Raw genomic sequence first — 20,765 nt, 5'->3', positions numbered from 1 at the left:
AGCACATTGTTTTTGCCTCGACTTGAGAGGAGAAGCCAAACAAGGTGCTTTGCGCTCCTCATGTACTTGTAGGCAGGCTTAAAATAATCACCTCTCCCCCTGCACTTAGCACGCTCTGTTTTCATTATTTTTTTTGGTCATAGAGGGAAGCGGTAATTGCAGTCAGGGGCTTAGCGGTGAGAGGTGTACACCGAAATGGCGCCTTACCCATGGTACCAGACGATGTTCATCTCTGAAGTGTAATACTTCATGGGACACTGCAGCTGAATGCCGGTGGCTGTGCAGTGGATCGCCAACTCATGCGCACTCACTCCTGAGGGTGATGATAGAGGTGGGAGAGGGTTGCACGCGGGTCACTTTGGAAAAAAAAAAATCACACAGCCACTTTTGGACTGGTGACAGTCACCAGGCACCTTTCAACCAACATCAGGGGAGTGTAATTCAATTTCAGTCTTCACGCATCAAGAGCTGCATGACTAAAGGATCACGTTTCTTTTTTTCCTCTCTCTTGACCCTCCGATAATGAAGTATTAGTATGAGCATCTTTTTTTTTTTTTTTTAAATTGTAGTCTACATATGAATAAAGCTTCAAAAGAAGATGAGGGTGTGTGACAAGTAATTCAAGTATAATAGCGTGTTGAGTTTTGTGTGTTTTCTATTTATCACGCTCGGGCTGGGCGATTATGGAAAATACTGGCCACACTTATTTTCATTGATATTGAAATCACGATTAATAGACATGATCATTCATTGATTGCTAAAATTTGTATTTAGCCAACTACCAAAACTCAATTTCAGATATAACTTAAATGAACAACTAGATGATAAATTAGAAATAATTAAAATCGGTTTTAAATATAGAAGGTATGTCATTCTTTCTGTTGTGTTTTTAGTTTTACGGCCAACTCCAACTGGGGTGTCATTAAACAGATAAACACGCTCAGGGATGGCAGAACAACATTTGTCACACGCTTGCTGCAAGGAACACAGCCCCGCAGGTGCATTCGGGGACTTTTGGCAATGCTTCATCAACTTGTGTACAAACCCGCCACCGTATGACACTTATTACTTTTCTTCAATTATATTGATTTTATGATTGTGAGAACGCAAAATGGGAATCACGTTTCAATGTCAATATAACTGCCAAGCCCAACATTATAATACAGTACAGAGTGTGTGTGAAGCAGGACGACACCTACCAGCCAGTCGGGTGATCTGGTTAATGGCCTCTTCAAAAACTGCAAAATAAGACACACAAATGAAGCGGATGTAAAGTCACAGGGCTGCTGTTTATATACTAGAGCTAAGACTGAACAAAAAGGCTTTAATTACAATTGGTCATTTACAGACTGGGCATTCCATCCCGGTGGCGGAACGGTCCGTCCCTCCGTCCCGGACGGATGACCATTTTTGGGATGGAGGACAGGGGGCAACAAGTTTTAAAAAAAGGGACGGACTAAGCAAGGGCGGAAGTGGATTTTAGTCCATCCCACTTTTACAGTTATGGCATAATTAAATGGAATTTAAGAAATTAAACTATTTTTGCCACCTTTTTTGCTTCAGTTCAATGGACACTGTGCACAGTGGTGTGTATATTTTGGCCACCTGGGCGCAGTATAAAACAGTTATTTGGAGATATGGAGACAGTCATAGCTCTTCAGTAAGAGGCAGTAATTTTCTATAATCCTGATAATCTTTTCAGTGGAATAAAGAGAATTTGAGAATTGTTATATTATTTGTCTATATGTGTGGCGCCACCTTTTATGGTCAACATTCATTGCTAGAAGAGTTACAATGCCACAACACCGATGCTATTTGTTAGCCTCTCTATGACGTGTATCATTATGTGTTAGCATTAAGCCATCAAACTGGCAAAGTTATGTGGTTGATGTAAATACACAAGGTGTCATTCTCTTTGTTTTACGTTTAGTTTGACAGAAGACTCCAAATGGGAAAAAGTTCGGAATTGTTTGCTATCTTCCAAATTGCTGCTCGTTGTGAAGTGTGTTGAGTTGAGTTCACTAACACCATTCAGTTCTCGTATCTTTTGCTCACAAGTCAAAGCAAAAAATTGTCCCAATGTCGGCTCATATCTGAAAAAGCTGAAAGTCAGGTCACTCGCATCTCAAGGCACCGTGTTGTAAAATTGCACCCCTCTGGAATTTCATTAATTTATGCAGGTGTACTTAATTAAGTGGCCAGTGACAGTAGAGAATTTTAAATTTTAGAAATGTGTGAAGTTGTAATAGCAACAGTAATACAAAACAGTAAATAGTATTTCTTGGAAGTAAATCCAGGCCTCTGGGAAAATAAGCTATTATTATCTATTATTACACTATTGTGAAATGTCACAGGATTTGAAATTTGGTGGCTTAAAATAAAGTTGTGGTGCTTACATTGCAAACATGTTCTGTCCTTGGTCCATGTTTTAATGAGAAAACTAGATTTAACATATTTTGTGATTTCTTCTTGATTTTTGCCCTCATCAATCAATTTCGTAAGTAATTCAGCTTGTTTACCTTTTCCGGAAACGTCAATTTGGCTCATATCCTTTCCTCTATCGTCGCTGATGGTGGCCTTGTAAAGACCTGATGTTTTCAGAGAAAACTGGAGAAAAGACGTAGGAATCAGATAACGACAGACAACATTTATTTATCGCTTTTAAAATGTACAAAACCTAAACTAATTTCATTAATTCATGAACTATAGCTATGTACACTGGGTAGGCTTTCCAGTAGCAGTACCATTGTTTTGAGTGAAAGATTTGAATATCAACAGGAACGACAAGAACTTACCAGTTTAATTGCCAGTTTACAGACTCCTGATACCAGGTCAGGCTTCACATCAGGAATTATTTCAGTTTCTTCTCTGAACCAGTGGAACTCAGAGTCTTTCTTCAAGTTGGCAACCTACAAAGCAAACACAACATACAGAACAGCAACACGCAGTGTTCAGCGTGTTCATGGGCCCCATGTCAATTTTTGATCAGTAAATGTGGAATTTGATCATTCGGATGATGTTGCAGAGCAAGTTTCGTCTTGAAGTGGTGCAGGGGACCAGGCCAGCTAGCATTATTCAGGCTTAGCTCGTCAATCAAAAACAATAGGAAGAAAACAACATTTGGTGTGTGACAATATCAAAGTTTTGGTTGTAAATAATGTAATATGGTTTTATAGTTACAACACACAAAGGTGGAGACTGAATGTCATGAGCTCTCCCAGGCTGGCGAAGTTAGTCTGTCTGCATCCAAGCTTTGTTAGTGTTGTCAGAGCGAACACTTTTAGCCAAATCTCTAGAATGCTTACCGTACATATGTTGACATGCTAATAAAGAATTGTCAACAATCGATACCTCAAGGATTTGATTGAAGCTGGTTTGACTGTGAAGTTGTTTCGCTCATAGCTGCAGGCCCAATCTTACTGAATTTTCTTTTATTGCATTCATTATAATTCTGTAAGGGGGGAACTCCACTGAGACAAGAATGAACAATTGATTTTTAACTCAATACTTAACAATAAAAGCGTATTTAGAGCTAATAAAGAAGCCGATTTGTTCTCTTTTGTTGTTTTTTTTTTAACAGCTTGTAAATGTTTGATCACAAGTCTAATGTTCTCTATTGCTTCCATTAAGCCACAATTCTTAAGTCACTTCCGATGTGGAGTACGGTACCTTATCTTCCTTCAGAACAATTTAAACCTTTAATTGTTACACTGACTCCCGTTGAAAATGTATAGTGGGTAGAAGCACTAATATAATTCATACATAAATCTGTTCCTGATGCTTTGAATGTAGCCAACTTTAGACTGTATAACTCAATGATTATTGCAAATGTACCAAGCGTATTTAAGTTCACTATATGTTCATTAAGAGTCACTTTGGGCATTTGGCTCTCCAGGATGAAAAAGGCTGTCTGTTCGCCATACAGGATTGTGGCCTGCTGTTAATCGCCCTAAATAACGTAGGGCTCCCGAACTAATCACAAACAACGACCCCTTGTTTGCAGGATGGTGGCAGCTTGACAAGTAGCTCATGCAGTACTTGCAGAGTTTCTCCTCACGTGCACGCACTCTTTCAAACTTTTTTTTTTCACATTACTCACAAAGGCAAAATCTCAGCAGCCTCATTTCGGTTAGTCTCTAACTGGTGGTTAACATTAAATACCATTATTTCCTGTACCCGCTCCGAGCCGAATGGCTAATTAGAGATAAGTGAGCCTTCTGTTTGTTTCGAGTGCAAATGTTCAATAATTGAGTTTGGCTGCATTTACCTTGCACACGAGTGTGACTGAGCAGTCATCTCCCACGTGAAGGGACAAGAACTCGCTGAAGTGGGGGCCTGTTGGAGAGCAATGGGACGCCAAAACACAGATGAAACGTAATTATGTTTAACTACTTGTGGACTTTTATTGCCTCTACTGCAGGAACAGGCGTATGAATAATTTAGCAGTAATTTCACATCTTTGTGTGCATACTTTTCTCTAATATTAAAAGTGCGGGCGTCCGTAAATGCTGGTCACAACATTAGGCACAACTGTACATTGGAGCTGTAAAATATATGAACGGTCAGGTTTTTTCTGTGATGTAGAAAATGGTGACATAGTAATAGAATCGGCTTTTAGGTTAGATCTCATTAGCAAAATATGTGTACTTAATACAGGGTATGATGTTCCATGAATTTACATCAGGGGAATCAAATCAAAGTTCTGCTTTTAGCTTTCATTTGAAGTCTGTATGCTGGTTTACGTCTTCTATATGAATTAAATGAGTAAACCTCCTCCTGGCAAATAGATTGCAGCCAGCTTTAGTCTAAGTGACACATGGCGTTAATAGAACGCGTGTTTCTTACCCTCCTTGACTCTGATGTACTCTCTCTTCTGGTATTCAGCTTCAGCCAGCGCAGCCTTGAAAGCTACATATACACACGCAAATGCATGTACACACGCACACACAGAATAATTTCAATTAGCCGGCAGGAATTTCTATACATTCCTTTAATGTGGAGAAATTTAGAGCAGCTTCCCAACCTTTATAAGGCACATATATTACATGAGAAAAATAGCAAAAAGCTTCTTAATCGTCCTGCTATTTTGCTCTTCAAAGTTGGATGTTCTCCGCTTTAATGCGGTTCCATCCAGACATCTGTGAAAAATGTAATTGATCTCCCAAGCTCTGCGGTGTCAATCATAGGTTAGCTTAGCCTTTAGCATGACTTCTCAGTCATTTCTCATCATCCCTTCTGAAGTACGATACTTGTCTGAAATGCAGCTTATTCACTGCCACGCAGATGACGAACACTGAATGATGACTGTACAATGTGTTTTGGCGCATTAGTAGACGAAATTGTTGCTAGCTAGCGGCTTCTGTGTAAATAGCACGGAGCTTCCCTCGACCTCTGACTACCCACAGTAAGTGATGTGAGCAAAGCGAAGCTTTTGTGGACCCGACCGTATTGCTGGTTATTCTTCTTCAGCTATTTTCTGTTGACGGACGGCATTTGATTCTCAGTTTTGCTAATCAATGTGTATTAATGAGGCGCACTAATTATATATATATATATATATATATATATATATATATATATATATATATATATATATATATATATATATATATATATACACACACACACACACACACACACACACACACACACACACACACACACACACACACACACACACACACACACACACACAGTATATATCTTACCATCTCCAATGAGCACCAGTGAGCTCTGTGCTTTGCCGCCTCCATCTGTAATCTGGCAGGTGTATGTCCCTTCATTTTCTTCAGTAAAGTGGTCCATGATCAACTCAATGATGCCTGTAGACACGTCATGGCCCATTTTGACGGACTGCAGAAGAGAGGTGTTGAAAGAATAAAGCTGCTTTAAGCCACATCTGAAATATTGCAATACTCTGGTGCAATTGATTTGTGACTAACTCTTGGAGACCTTTTCCATTTTGCATCCATACAAAATGCGGCTTACTGAATCATGCTCATATAGTGCATTGCCCAGAGCCAACTTCTTTCATACTTTGGCTCCATCTTTTTTGAAACTATTATCGTAAACCAAAACTGTGTCTTACATCAGCTGCAGACATTTCCTTGTCGTTAACAAAGAATTTGTAGGTGACGTTGGGGGAAATCTCTTCTGCCTGCAGCCAGAACCTCATTCTGCCTCTCTCCAAAATTTTATAGGCCAACTCTGACTTCAGTGGGATGACTAGAAAAAAGGACAACATTTAAAAGAGGTTATGAAAAAAAACATCCTTTCATTCTCTCTTTGGCACTTGGGCCCGAGGACAGCGTCTTTCAGCATTCATAGGAGCGTAGGGGGAGGGGAGTCAGAAAAGATGCAGCTGTGAATAGTGGTTAGGCAGGTGATGCAAAAGCAGGTAAGGAGTGTTTGGATCCAACAAAATAATTCGTTCAGAACCAAGACACAAAAGTAGAGAAGGGGTGGTGGACAGGTATGAGTTATTAAGACACATGTATGAAAGACATTGAAGGATTCGGCCAAAGCTACCTACTTGGGTGTCTGATGTCATAGCTGCGTGCCACAAGCTTTTTCATCTCTGAAACACAAAGACATTATTTGTACTGAATTCCTTGCTCCGGTTTAAAATGTATTAAAATAAACAGTAGTCTACAAATCTCTCTATTTCTGGCGCAAAAAGCTGTTCAAATCGAAATCACACAATTTTTGTTCATTGGATGGATGATTTGTGTGGATTATTTGTTCTTCGGTTCGGTATCAATTGCAAACTATCTAAATTGTGATGTTGTTAGCTGTTGTTATGCCCGTGTTCTCTCATCTCTCCGCCAACTGGTCAACCCTTTTTTTTCTTCCCCAATCACCATCTCAAACCAACTGCAGAACCTGGATTCTGTTCAAGTGTTCTTACTTTGAGGCAGTTTTTCCTTGCCTCCATCAACAAGTGCTTGCTAGTGTGGGGTTCAGCTACTTTTCTTATAACATGAATAATATAAGAGGTGTATGGTTCTTGACAGACTCTGTGAGCTCTATTTTCGTGAGCAGCAAACATCCTGGCGTAACACTTTATGCACAGGTGCCTTAGACCCGATGTTGGTAACTATGAATTATCTAGTGTAAAAATGCAATGTAATTTAAGCAATGAAAAATAATCATTTTCACATCTGAGATGAAGAAATGACTGGAAATGACGGCAGCTCATTTATGTATGAGGTTTGACCAAACTGACAACACGATAATCCAAAACAAAACGTACCATCAGGGTTGATCGAAAAGCTGGATGAAACTCCGTCTGTGTTGGTGACAGAGACAGAGAAGGTCCCAAAGTCTTCTTTATCTGCATTCTTAAAGATCAGCTGGGTTCTACGCGGTAAGGCATAAGAGAGAAATACATAACGACTGACAGCTGAGTAACATTAAAGTTCTCAATGTGTGTGTGATCTTACTTGTTGCCTTCAGTCTTAATCTCAACTCCTTTGGTGAAATCTGTGATTTCTTCATAATCTTTCTTCCATACGAACTCGGAGCCTGCGTTCATTTGGCACGACTCAAATGTGAAAACAATGTCACCCGTCTTCTTATCCACAGAGCAGGACACCTCCTGAGAGCCTACATTACACACAAAGAAAACACAACCATCTTTGGGAGTAGTTTGACTGCGCTTTCCTTATCTGACAACAACACAGGAGCTGCCCGTGTTTACATTTTTGTGGGTTTCTGCTTTGGATGTTTTCTTCTTTTGCTCTGAAACATAAGCCAACCGTAACAAAAAGGACTGAAGGCTGTTTAGACCTTACCTGGCACAGCCTTGGCAGTGACAGGGTCGGAGTTCATTGAGGCCATGCCTACACCTGAATCATTGACAGCACGCACTCTGAGGTCATAGGTGGAGCCTTCTTTCAGGCCTGCCACCTAGGAAACAAACAAAAAAAAGTGTTGCTGAAAGGTGATGGAAAGATAGAAAACGATTCTAGGGAGGCCTTTTTGGTTTTAGACGATTTTAATAGAAACAAAGCCACTTTTTGGTTTTAGACGATTTTAATAGAAACAAAGCCACTTTTTGGAAATAGGTGGACAATTGGGCATATGGAGGTATTTAAAATATGACTCCTATTGTTCTCTGGCAGTTACTCAGTAAGTGGCAGAAAAAAAAAAGTCTCAAAGACAACATGCAATTGCCAACTTTGTGCACTAGATGCCAGTGTCACACAGGTAAATGTCACAGCAACGGAGCACAATCATCAGTAATTGTAAGACTAATAATACACTATCAAGACTACTGTAATAGAAGCAACCAGAACATTTCATCACAAATATTAACATGCAGTTAATTAATATCTTAGTATTAAATGTTATTTATTATATATAATATTATTGTTACTTTCCTAAAGCAACAACATAAAGCACGTCACAAGAAATCCTCACCTTCAGGAAGCATTGATCGGTGGCTGTTTCGTTGGCTGTAGTCCATTCATTAGTGCCCTTCTCAGCATACTCCACATAATAACCAGTGATTGGTCCAGAACCGATGTAGACTGGCTTTTGCCATTCAAGCACCACAGAATCATCTCTAACCTCACAGAAAGTCACATCATAAGCTGGGCCTGTACCACAGCACACACAATCGATAAAAAAAATAAATCATCATCACTTCATTTGTATATTCTGTCTTGATTTTGATGCAGAACAAACACAGCACTATCAGCTAACCTGGCTCAGGCATAGTCCAGGCCTCGCAAGTGTAGTCAGCTGAGTGTTTGGATGCCGGTCCCAGGCCAATAAGATTGGCCGCGTACACTTGGAACTGATAGACTGCGCCTTCTGTCAAACCCTCCACCTGTCAGTGAACGCAGTGCCATTGTCACTATAGTCAAAGATGTTGTTATCCTATAAGATGGGAAAGCCACTCAATCCTCAAACAGAGTGTATACCCCAAATCTATTTAATTATGCATGTAAACGAACAGTTTCTTGCTATTAGTAGAGAAAAGGATTTTTGTTCGTTTTTCTTGGTTTTATGCAGACATTACCTTGAAAAGTCTTTCGGCGATTGGTGGGATATTGATCTCCCTCCACATTTCTGTTCCACTGCGTCTCTTATCGACGTAATATTCCTTAATTGGTGATCCTCCGGAGTGAAGGGGCTTCTTCCAGTTCAGGACCATTGAATGTCCGTCGCAGTTCACCAAAGCAATCTTATACGGAGCAGAAGGCGTGGCTAGACAGATGACGTAATAATGAATTCTAAAATGTCAAGCGATAATGTCGAATAAAAACCGAAGAATGAACTGTTGTTTGATTGCAAAATGGGGAAATACTAACTGAGGGCGGCCTTGACTGTTAGAGGTCCAGACTCCTGGGACTCCTCACTGAGGCCAATCTCATTGATAGCCTGAACACGGAACACATAGGTTTCTCCTGTTGTAAGACCGCTAACCACAAACCTGTAAAGCAGAGAGCATCATGTAGCAGCATGTAGAGAATCACATGGGTTCCTCACAAATCAGCAGCTGGCAAGTCTAATTAAAATCATACAACTGTGAGAAAAGCAATATAGTGCCCTGCCCGAGATTTTTACTGCAAACATACTTAGTGCTCTTGTGCGGTTTGTGGTTGGCTGAGCTCCAATCTTTGGACCCCTTCACACATTGGTCGATGTAGTAGCCAATCAGATTGTTGGGTTCTTTTGGAGGAGCCCACTGAATGAGGACAGACGTGTCCGTTTCCCGAGTTGCAATCACCTGGCCGGGGGCTGAAGGCACACCTGATGCCAAAGAACGAAGCAACAACATTCAAGACATCAGCACATCAATCGCAACGGATGCTGACAAAAAGACAAGACAGCTTAAGATGAACACAATTAAATACCTTTAAGTTCTTGGGTTTCAATAGGTCGACTCGGTTCTGACGGCTCACTGTTTCCGTACATGTTTGCAGAAATGACTCTGAATTTGTACTGTTTACCCTCTGACAGGTTAAAGACAGCATAGCGAGGGGAGCGAATTGGAACCTGAGTGTTAACACGCTGCCACGCATCGCTGTCCGCCATGGTCTGCAATGAAAGAGACAGCCGTTGTTACTCTGTGTACTACTGGATAAATTGTTTTCCATAAATGCAATGCAACAATCGTATCGTTCTTTCGGAGCATTGGACATTAGACAGGCAAAGTAGCAGCGGTCAACGGGCTGATAAGGTTGTTGTCAATAGAAACAAATGACTGTCGAACCTTTTCAATGTAGTACCACATGGGAGCCTTGCTGGACTTTGCTGGAGCTTTCCAGCTCAGAACAATGTAAGTCCTGTCAGTTTCTGATGCATAGACCCCCGATGGAGAACCTGGAGGTGTTCCTTCAGCTGTACACCAACACAAAGTTTGTAAGTGGGCAAAAATTCACCACCAAGGGCGCTAACAGCAATTTACAAGAAGAAATGATACTGGAAACACACACACCTTCAACTTCATCATGGTAAGAGACGACATCCAGCTTTCCTCCAAGTTTTTTAGCTACATGAATAGGAAAAAACATGGTTATAATTTCAGCATTTCCAGACTGATGTCTGCTTTTTTGTATTTTTATATTCATCTATAGTTGGAAACATACAGTATGAGTGTAACTCTTTGTTGTGATATGTTTCTCGGATTACTTTTCACATTTATGGCAAAATCCTGACTCAAGCATTCCTAACTGTAACATCTGAAAGAAAAGCAACTTAGAACCGCTAAAGCAAATATTTTGTGAATACGACTGTCATAATTTCACACTACTGGTGATATAATTTTATGCATAAATTGATACTCTGACCATTGTTTTTCACGTCTCCTATGTGACATTGATCTTAGTATTCCAGTGCCACTCACTCTGCAGTCTCTCAAACTCAGTCGGGTCTAGTGCAGCGATGGGCTCGGACATGCGGGAAGGTTTGCTGACTCCTTTGGCGTTGACAGCTCGGACTCTGAAGCAGTACGAATGTCCTTCAAACAGGCCGGGCACTGGATATTTACAGATTTTGATAGGCTGATCGTTGCACTGATTCCAGTTTTCAGTGCCAACCTCACTTCTGAAAAGGTGAATGAAAAGAAAACTTGAATAAAAATGAAACCGATCGATAGAGAAATAAAATAAATTTTAAAAAAAAGCAAAATATCAGGAACAGCTCTTGTTAGCTTTGTGTATGATATTTGAGGGCAACTCCTACTTGTCCACAAAGTATCCCAGGATTGGACCCTCTGTGGTAGTATTGGAAGGCATCCATGACACAATGACATAGTCTCTGTTGGCATCATGGATCTTGATGTCCATCGGAGCACCAGGTGCACCAGAGACTGGGGGAGGACCGTCTACACAGCAAGTGACAAGGTGATTTCGTCATTATTTGTACATGCTCGTTATTGACAACAGTAAACACCGGGCAACAGGAAATTGAAAATTCAACTCCTTTGATGAGATTTCATTCAGATTCTGATCATGTTGATCCCAAAGGTGTTTGGTGATGTTAAATGTCAGGGCTCAAAGTTTTTCTGAAACAAATACACCCAAGCATGCCTTTCATGGCTCTTACTTTGTGCAATCGGAACAGTAAAAAAGCCTTTCCCAAACTGTTCCCACGAGGTTGGAAGCATCATATGATCCTAAATGTCTGCAAAGATTCTTATTGATAGAGAACTCATGAGTTCACCATTCCTCACCTGCAACAGAGACAAATGCACTATGTTCTGCGATGCCTCCTTTTGTCACCATGCGCAGTGTGTATAAGCCTTCATCTTCTTTGTAGAGGTGAGGAAGAGTCAAGGTGCTGACTCCGATGCCAGTTTCAATTTTTACCCATTTCGAATCATACAAACGGGTGTCTGGAAATGAGACACACAGAAAGGAATGCAACCGAGTAAAGCAGCAAACAAAGAAAAAAGACAAATTAAAAGAAAATGAAACAACACGGAATAATGAAACCAATTACCATCTCTGTACCACTGTGCCTCAGGTTGCAGGTTGGCCAGGTTGGGCTCAAGGTTCATGCTGGCAGTCAGAGTGGCTGAATCTCCCTCAGAAGCAAACACCGGGCTGAATTTATCCGTAAAGGTAATGTGGATTTTGGTGAAATGGATCTTTGGAATCATTGAAACTGAGAAAAAAAGGAGAGTAAAAAAAAAACAACACACAAATGTAAAATGCCAAGAAGTTGGGTAATCTGTTGCAAATGGCAAGAGCATTCAATTATTATAATTACCGGGTATAAAACAGGCTTTCACATCACCAAATTAGAAACGTTGTTCTTTCCCGTGACCCATACAAAAAAAAACATCATCCACTGCCATAATCTCCTACGAGCTAATTGTGGCACATACCATTGTAAGGTATCCATCCATACGGACAAAAATCTTCTTTCTTGTACCCTACAAGAATGAAAAAGACGTTTTCTTCATTCAAGTAATGATGAACCAGTAATATCAAGCAATATATGAAAAAGGTGGTTAGTGAAATAGATGTAGAAATGCTAGAAGTGCATCATTTAAAAACGTAACATTTCATACATTTTTCACGATAATGCATTTACTACCACACTTTGTGGACTCAAAAGTAATAACGGACTGATGAAATAAGATGAATGGAATAAAATAATTTTTTCGAGTAGTGAAATAAAATAATTTTTTCGAGTAGTGAGTCGAAACATGAAAATGCAATATGGAAGTCATAAAATAGGCAGGCCTAAATGCTGGCCATATAAATTTGGTGTATTTACTCTTCACAATAATAGAAGCCTGGCTTGTTGCTTGGCCATGGATGTTACCAGCCACAACTGTGTACTGGGCTGTATCATCGGTTGAACATCTGCAAAAAACAAACACACAACGTGACAATAATCATTAGACTTGTATAACATTCACTTGGAATTTGAATTTGAACTGGACCTAAGCAGGGCATGTACATGCTGACATTCATCCCTTAGTGCCTTAATGGCTCCCCCCTAATACATGCTATCATCAGAATTCCAACCCAGGCAGCAAGTTAAGACCTGTGCATTCTTGACAAGATTACTGATGTCACCGGCGGAGGCTGGACAAAAGTGTTGTACACCAATTCTGGATGAGTGTGTGTGCACGTTCAACATGTGCTCCAGTTGCACCGTGACAGTGGTCTTAAAAAGACAGGAGGACTGTTCTGCTTTAGTGATTTATAATAGCACTGTCATGTTGAGGCGCTGCATGCTCTCTTGATGATAATTATTATGGGCATTCTGCCCCCCCAAAAAAATACACCTAATACTACTTTTACAATTCTGTGGGCTGAATATTTTTCCTCCAAGGGGTACCAGTGAGAGCGTCTTTGATCTGCTCCAACTGTGTGATAGTAGACTATGTAAAATACAGAGAAGAATCTGAAGGTGATTGGATCCTAGGAGAGCGTGACGACCGAAGGAATACTGTACTCGAGTATCATGTAACACTGATGTCAGCACTTGAACAGCTGAGCTTCCCAAGAGGGAGCCATTATGTTCTCCTCCCTCGACCAAACGATGCGCCATGATGCTCCCAGCACACAACATTATTCAACTGCCTTAACGGACAGCTGAATAATAATTATGAAGTATGGCCGAGAGCTTTTCAGGTGTTCGTTTGATTTCTACTGAACTCGTTAAACTACTAACAGTTCGTCAAAACAATTGATCACATCATCCTTATTTAGTGTACCTTGGAATCTCCAGAGAGTGGACTCCTCCTTTTGCTTCGACTAGATACTTTCCAGAGGACATGTCCAGGATCATACCATCTTTATACCTTTAAGTCAAAAGAATAGCAGAACTGAGACATGGTAACTTTATCATGGTATTGAATTAGGACATGAGATTTATGGGGTTTTTTTCTTCTCACCATTTCACAATAGGCAGAGGATAGCCTTGCACAGTACAAAAAATTTTGATTGGAGTGTGTTCAAACACAGTGTGAGACCTGAGTCTGACCAGGAAGGATGGCCCCCTGATCGTCGGCTCCTCTCGCACGTACTTGTGCGGCATCTTCCTATTCAGCTAAATGGAAAATCAAGCATACTCATAAGTACTGAACACAACACAACATATATGTGTTTTTCCCACACAGTTCTCTTTATGTGGTTGATGTATTGCAGATTTGAAATCATTTTAAAAACGAGAAGTGAGAGAGTTCTTACCACTTCCTGGATGTGGGCTCGTGTTTTAAATTCATATCTGTCCACCATCTCCTCGGAGCTAAACAACAGACACGAAGTAAAATCACTTGAGAACAGATTTAGCATTCAATTCCAAAATACTGGACCTAGCCAAATAGCCTAGTAAAATATGTATTTCATAAAATTGCCTTGATAGACCTTTCATATTAGAATTTTGACAAAAATACAAAGTTAAACTTTTACTTTGATACTATTCCAGGCCAGTCCTGTAGGTAGCAGTATAAGTGCTTTGCAAAGTCCTTGCAAAATGCCCCCAAATCCTTTGGGATTCATTTCGTAAATTAAAAGAAATAAACTTGGACCTACACTTTTAAAGGGGTCAGCTCCCAAAAAAATAACACAATACTTTTTTAATAGTTTTGTGGAAATCATTACTTTGTATTTGCCTCTACACAAGTTCAAGAACATAACCGCTTTGGTATTTTTTTTTATTTGTTTATTATTGTATACACATTATATTCATTTAACTCACACTCTCCTAAATATGTGCTGCACTCCACAGACAATCAGATCATGCAGGCATGCAAGGAGAGATGTCAGAGGAAAGGGGATCGCAAATAATGCTGCACCTCTTGAGCTGGGAGGCATGCAGGGACAGCGCTTTGGCTACTTGCAGCTCCCCAACAACTGGTTGCAATTTTTATATGTTGTCCGTAGCGGGACTCCAGCACTTTGCATATCAGGGATCAGATATCAAATATACAGTATGTATTAATATTTAAGACCTGTTAAAACCCTGAAACCTATTTTCTTCAACAACGTATTGTCACAAATGCTAGTGTGCAGTGCACCACCTAAAGATGTGAAGAAGCCTTTATGCTAACCGTGACGCTAATACAGTCTCTGACTTTGAAGTGGAGCATATTTTTACAGACTTTAAAGCGGTGTGACCTCGATGTTAAAACCCTACCAAGACATAAAATAGGACATAAGCAATGTAAAGCTTCTCCTTGCTAAGAATGCAGGGAAGCTCTCCCTTTTGTCAACAATATATCCATAATAGCTTGTCCCTAACTCCTCTACAAGATGATAAAAGAAACTTTTTTTCTGAGGGAAGTTTCTATCTTAAGTTGTGATTTTTTTTTTTTTTAACTTCAGCTATAGTACACACACACACACACGCACACGCACACACACACACACACACACACACACACACACACACACAGACACCGTCACTGAGCGGGAACCGATTCTACGCTGCAACACAACTCGGACGTGTGTACCACTACACCATCAGTGACCCTTCAAAGTTATTGTTCTAAGTTAAAGTTCTGTTTTCACCATGAATCATTCAGGACAAAACATATCACATTAACATCAGTTTGAATTAAATGTACCACATGAGAGAATCTGGCAAAATCGAGCATTGAGATGAAGCATAATAGCAAGAGTTTTTTTTTTTGTTTTTTTTTTTTAAAGAGAGACAAGAAAAGTCAGGAGCACGGGGAAGCCTTTTTTTTTTTCAAAGAGGTAAGTAGAGTGACTCACAGCAAATAACAAACACAAGACCCTAAACAGAGATTCAAGGCACAATGAATGAATGTGGCAGAAAATGTCACTTGTATTCCCTCTGTGAAAAGACATAGCTGAGTTTGGGCAGCAACGAGTTGGCGTGTTGGAATTAAACAGCTCAAAGCAGCACTTGATCTCTTTTTCTTCTTAATGCAGGCTGTCAGAATGGACACAAGCATTCCCTCCAAAGTAGTGTGTTTTCAGCTTTAGTGTTTAGAATGCTGTCCGAACAGGAGGCAGGATCCCGAGAAGACTTGTGTTACTCGTCACATGCCATTAAGACCAGAGTAAACTATTCAATCGAAGCGCGACGTCGCCGCGTTAAAGTGAATTTCCCTGGCCTTGACGTTTGCCTAATAATTTGGGCTTACTATTTTAAGATATTAGGAACTGCAAGTGTTGCAGTCTGGCTTCATTTTCAGGCAACGTTTAGAGCACTACTATTAGTAAGAACACAAACATCATTAGAATCATGAACAACTTTGCTTTAGTCACAATTAGCATAACAACCAGTACCTATCCTGTACCTGCTGTATTCTTTAACCACATACTGGCTCTGTTTATGGTGGTATTCATGGTTGTAATTCCCTCGCTTGGTCAACGCCCACATGGTGACACCGTGGATACTGGCCTGTTGGATCAGCAACACACACATATAGCTACTGTATACTCACAACATGTGACTCGCCATTGCCTGAAATAAGACACAGCACAATGATAACAACGCACACGAACATAAAGGCTGACAACCTCAGGGGATTGTGTAAGATGAATTTGGTCATTTAACGGTGACAGAACTAAAAATATGGTCGACAAATCTGAGGTGGCAGCAATGCACAATATACACTTACAGGCCTCATTAGTTTTTGTCCACTGGTGTGCAACTGTCAAACAGCACTCTGAGGAGTAATGCTAATACTTTACCCTTCAATGTTGTGAACAAAATATTGGAGATCCCTCTCGGTATGATGTAGTGCAACTACTGGTTATTATGATATGTTTACCTTTAGAAATGTCCAGTATTGTGTTAGCACCATCTACAAAATGATACTTGGAGACAGTCAGCCACACACATTCAGACAGAGAGTAACATGATGCTCACATTGGCTGCCTTACGATGACAGCTGACACCGTACAGACACACATGTTCACACCAGTAAACAAAGACAAGTTTGTTGTTTTCTAATTAGGGATCAGTGGGGGAGAAAAACAACATACCATTTTTTAACACAGAATTCAGGCAGCTATAGCGCTATTACACTCACTTTTCATTTATGGACTTTAAAAATCAATATTGTTCCAATAATTCAAAGGATAATTAGCATTATAAAGACAGTGGCAATGCAATATACAGTGTTTGACTAAAGCCAAATATTGTTCAAACCTCTTCAAAGCTATTAAGGACACATAAGTCGGGAAAAGACGGCCCTATTTCCACATCTCTGAAATGTCCACCACAGCTTGGAGACGCCATTTGTTCACCCATGTCTAACTAAGCGCCTAGCATCACCCAAAGCTGTCAATCAAGTCTGCAGCATCAAACAGAAAAATTAGATCATAACCCTTGACCTCAAAATCAGAGCCTTACTGTCCCCTGAAAATGGGCAATGATATAACGGGAGTACTTGAGGTCAATAGTTTATCTAGTCAATCCACCTGATAACTTACTTTGTAGTTTGATTTTTTCATGCCTTATTTATACACACACACAACCAGCAAAACATGATAAAACAACAAATAAGAAATTGAAGTAAACTGAAAGGTAGCTGCACAAGTCAGTGCGTCACCTCTGGCCAACACTGTAAAAGTACAACTGTCCAATATGGCACCTGAGCCTCTCACCCTGTAACAGTAAACCTCTGCAATGCTCAGCTAAAACTGTACAAACATGTGACACTGGATAAAACATGCATGCAATGTTTAAGATGCTTAACAAAGTACATTATTTTTTTTTTTTAGACCTGAAACAACAATGTGTACACTATAGTAAAAAGCCAGAAAGACTCCACGATGTCACTATGATGAAAATACCAACTGTCCACGTCATCCATGGCATCTTGTTTTATTGGACAGCAAACACTGATATAGACAAAATGCACCACCTCTTTTAAACTACAACTTCAATATACCACATTTATTTTGTCATCACTGTGTATAATTGCATCAAATTTAATTTGTGCCCTCATCTGGTCCCTGCTCATCCATCTGCATGTTCCTACCTGCTCCAATTTGGAAGACAAATATATTAAAATTCCAAACACAGGAAGGACAAAAATGGATTTAAATGTTTTGACAAAGCTTTGCTCACCCCTTGAGGTTTCCTTTGCAGCGACTTCGGTTGTCAGCCTAAATCCACGGGGGAGCCTAAACCCAGTCCCGGGCCAACTAAACCTCCAGCGTCTCCAACGGACCCCCACCTGTCTCTCCCGGAGGCCTTAAAAGGAGAGAGACATGCCTATATATAACCAGGTTCCTTCAAGACTCTGAGCTACTATTACCAATCGTCTCTTTCATTATCACAGTTTGTTAGCATTTGTGGCATGCGAGTTTAACACCCAGTGATAAATGGCTGACGAACTCTTGAAAGCTGCTCTGCACAATGTGGACAATCTGATAAATGTTTTAAGGGATATTCACTACATTTTTATTTAAAAAAAACCCATCTAAGTTACATTTTGGGAATTTTTTTTTTATTGTGATTTCTTAAAATAAATGTCATATTGCAAGAAAAATGTGATGATAGTTTTAAGGTTCATCAAAGAATACAACTTTTGTTATATGTAGTTAGTTGAATATTATTTCATTCATTTCATACTAATTAAATATTTAATTACCATCATTTAACAAGTTTCTCATCAGTCTAGAGTTGCATGCAGGCAGTCATTTATGTTGCTTGTTGTAATTGCGGAGTTATCCGGAATCAGGAAGGACTCAAAAACAGAAAACCCAGATAGATTTTGACAAAAATAATTTACAAATACACAAAAACTTGCGAAACCAACAAAGTTCAAACAATTGTGCACAGCAGGAGGGAACCGCCCACCACTCCAGCTGGAAGGAAAAGAAAAAAAAAACATCAACACAGAACAGGCTAAGATTGCTAAAATGACTTTTTTTTCTTGTAAAATCGTGCTTTTTTGCAGTATTACAACTTTACCGTCTATTTGTATTTTAAGTTAAATCTTGGATATTTTTCCCTGTTTAATTTGGCCTGCTTTATCCTCCTGGAATTTTGAAACAAATTCTGACATGGCATTGGGAGCTAATGTACAGTATTACATCTGCAGCTGTTGTGGAAATGCTATATAAATGAAGATGTATAGTGGATTGTGTTGTTGCTTGGCTGTCAAAGTAATTTTTAAACATTTTTATAAAACAGGAAAAAAAACACAACAAATTCTACAAAGAAGAAGAATCCAGTTGCCTTGATTCAACCTTTGCATTTTACGTACCATGGCCTGGCTGACTTGAGAATCTACAGTCTACAGACGTAATGTGACATGTAAAAATGACTTGGGCAATTATGGCATTTGGCTAACGTAATGTAGTGTCAGCCTGCTGATATGTCTTAAGACACCATGTTGTATGCTGAACTTTAGCCAGTGCTTATTTATAAAACAAGCTACAGTTACAGCTTGGCCTATTTGTGACATGGTGGATAACCTGTGAAAAAGACTTTACACAGAAAATCATTCATCAGTAATTATCCATGTTCAAGATTTTCCCCCCCTGAAGATATCGTAAAACATCCAGCAAAAAGGGTAACAAGAGTTTGTAACAAATGGCCATCATCTGAAGTGAGTCAAAAAGAGCCCCCTGTCGGTTAGAGGCTGGAACTGTGACAACAAATCCCAGTTCTATTTTTAGCACATTATGTTGCTGGCAGAGAGTGACAAGTTGGTAAGTCAAAGCTCTGTGGTAGCTAAGTGGTGGTGATTTTCTTCCACTCCCTAGTGATATATTGTAGCTCAGTGAATGATTCTCTTTTTCTGCTCTCTTGACAAGCTTAATTTTGCGCATTAGATCATAATGACTCATTAATTTAATAACAGCCCCATGGCAATTCATACATTTAATCAAGCCTGTCTGATGAACATGGATTTGCGAAACAGACAATGAACAGCCATAAAATATATTCAGTTGACTGCAGATATAACTATTGTATATTATATTGTATGCAGTATTTTATAACAAGGTCATTCTACTTTGCAGTGTAGAACCTGCATCATACTTGATAAAAATGTTTCTAAATATGTATCATTTTTATGATGATGAGGTGAGCGAGTGGTTAGCAGGTTCTGGCCTCGAATATCAGCTCCGGCCTAGCTGTGTGGAGTGTGTATGCTCTCCTGTGCATGAGTGCATTTTTGGGTAGTACGGCTTTTTACCACATTCCAAAAGAATCCATATTAGGTTAATTGAAATCTTTAGATCATGTATGGTTTGTCTGATGTCTATTTTCCCTGCGGTTGACATGTGAACAATCCAGGGTGCCTCACCTCTTCCCTTGACCTGAATGAGGACAAACGGTATACAATTGAATAACTCTCAATCACTGTGCCAAGGCACATTAATTTATTAATTAAATTATCAGAAAAATATTATTTTCTGCAAATTATATACAGTATCTTTGTGGATCTCAGTCAATTAAATCATCTTCCACTAGACAGCAGACATCGTTAACCTGTGTATGGAACAGTTGCCAATCATACAACAGAATAATAGTTTTGTGTTCAAATTAACAGGCGCAGATTTCACACTATGTGTGAAATTGTCAGTAAATTGAGACAAGAATATCATAAATTCAATATATAGCTCTGAGCAAAAAAGAATAAACTGTGTAATTGCACCACCGCAAATTATATCATCCTTGAGCGCTCCACTACTGCAAAATATAACCACAGTTTAAACATACAAAACGCATCGGTATTGTTTTTGTAAATGCAGTGTTTTGGGCACACCACTCGTTACGGACGTAGATTAATTGCGTCTCGTGCCTGTGTTTCTAAAGAGGTTGGCACGCAAGCGTCCAACTTTGCCACGTGACCGAGC

The 20,765-nt window shown here is 39.7% G+C and overlaps 1 protein-coding gene across 1 annotated transcript in view; it reads right to left on the bottom strand.

The window, feature by feature from the left end:
- The window catches only part of myom2b (myomesin 2b), a 41,176-nt gene that overhangs the window by 5,105 nt on the left and 15,306 nt on the right, over positions 1-20,765 (bottom strand). Inside the window, exons 4-34 of the mRNA XM_086025023.1 lie at positions 18,022-18,147; positions 16,241-16,344; positions 14,160-14,217; positions 13,865-14,019; positions 13,685-13,771; positions 12,736-12,824; positions 12,341-12,388; positions 11,953-12,117; positions 11,684-11,845; positions 11,194-11,335; positions 10,856-11,055; positions 10,448-10,501; positions 10,223-10,350; positions 9,864-10,047; positions 9,585-9,759; positions 9,318-9,439; positions 9,026-9,213; positions 8,707-8,833; positions 8,422-8,600; positions 7,794-7,908; positions 7,443-7,605; positions 7,253-7,359; positions 6,533-6,577; positions 6,089-6,225; positions 5,709-5,853; positions 4,846-4,908; positions 4,268-4,335; positions 2,796-2,909; positions 2,520-2,607; positions 1,200-1,238; positions 208-313 (exon numbers count right to left, since the gene is read on the bottom strand). Of these exons, the coding sequence (XP_085881149.1) occupies positions 208-313; positions 1,200-1,238; positions 2,520-2,607; positions 2,796-2,909; positions 4,268-4,335; positions 4,846-4,908; positions 5,709-5,853; positions 6,089-6,225; positions 6,533-6,577; positions 7,253-7,359; positions 7,443-7,605; positions 7,794-7,908; positions 8,422-8,600; positions 8,707-8,833; positions 9,026-9,213; positions 9,318-9,439; positions 9,585-9,759; positions 9,864-10,047; positions 10,223-10,350; positions 10,448-10,501; positions 10,856-11,055; positions 11,194-11,335; positions 11,684-11,845; positions 11,953-12,117; positions 12,341-12,388; positions 12,736-12,824; positions 13,685-13,771; positions 13,865-14,019; positions 14,160-14,217; positions 16,241-16,323 (3,536 nt within the window). The 5' untranslated portion in view covers positions 16,324-16,344; positions 18,022-18,147. The remainder of the gene's footprint in view (positions 1-207; positions 314-1,199; positions 1,239-2,519; positions 2,608-2,795; positions 2,910-4,267; positions 4,336-4,845; positions 4,909-5,708; positions 5,854-6,088; positions 6,226-6,532; positions 6,578-7,252; positions 7,360-7,442; positions 7,606-7,793; positions 7,909-8,421; positions 8,601-8,706; positions 8,834-9,025; positions 9,214-9,317; positions 9,440-9,584; positions 9,760-9,863; positions 10,048-10,222; positions 10,351-10,447; positions 10,502-10,855; positions 11,056-11,193; positions 11,336-11,683; positions 11,846-11,952; positions 12,118-12,340; positions 12,389-12,735; positions 12,825-13,684; positions 13,772-13,864; positions 14,020-14,159; positions 14,218-16,240; positions 16,345-18,021; positions 18,148-20,765) is intronic.

This window comes from Filicampus tigris, chromosome 3 (genome assembly GCF_054856515.1).
Source record: "Filicampus tigris isolate MCC_2025a chromosome 3, RoL_Ftig_1.0, whole genome shotgun sequence".
NCBI lineage: Eukaryota > Metazoa > Chordata > Actinopteri > Syngnathiformes > Syngnathidae > Filicampus > Filicampus tigris.
The sequence above is the reverse complement of the archived record's forward strand: the minus strand, read 5'-3'. Positions and strand labels throughout refer to the sequence as shown.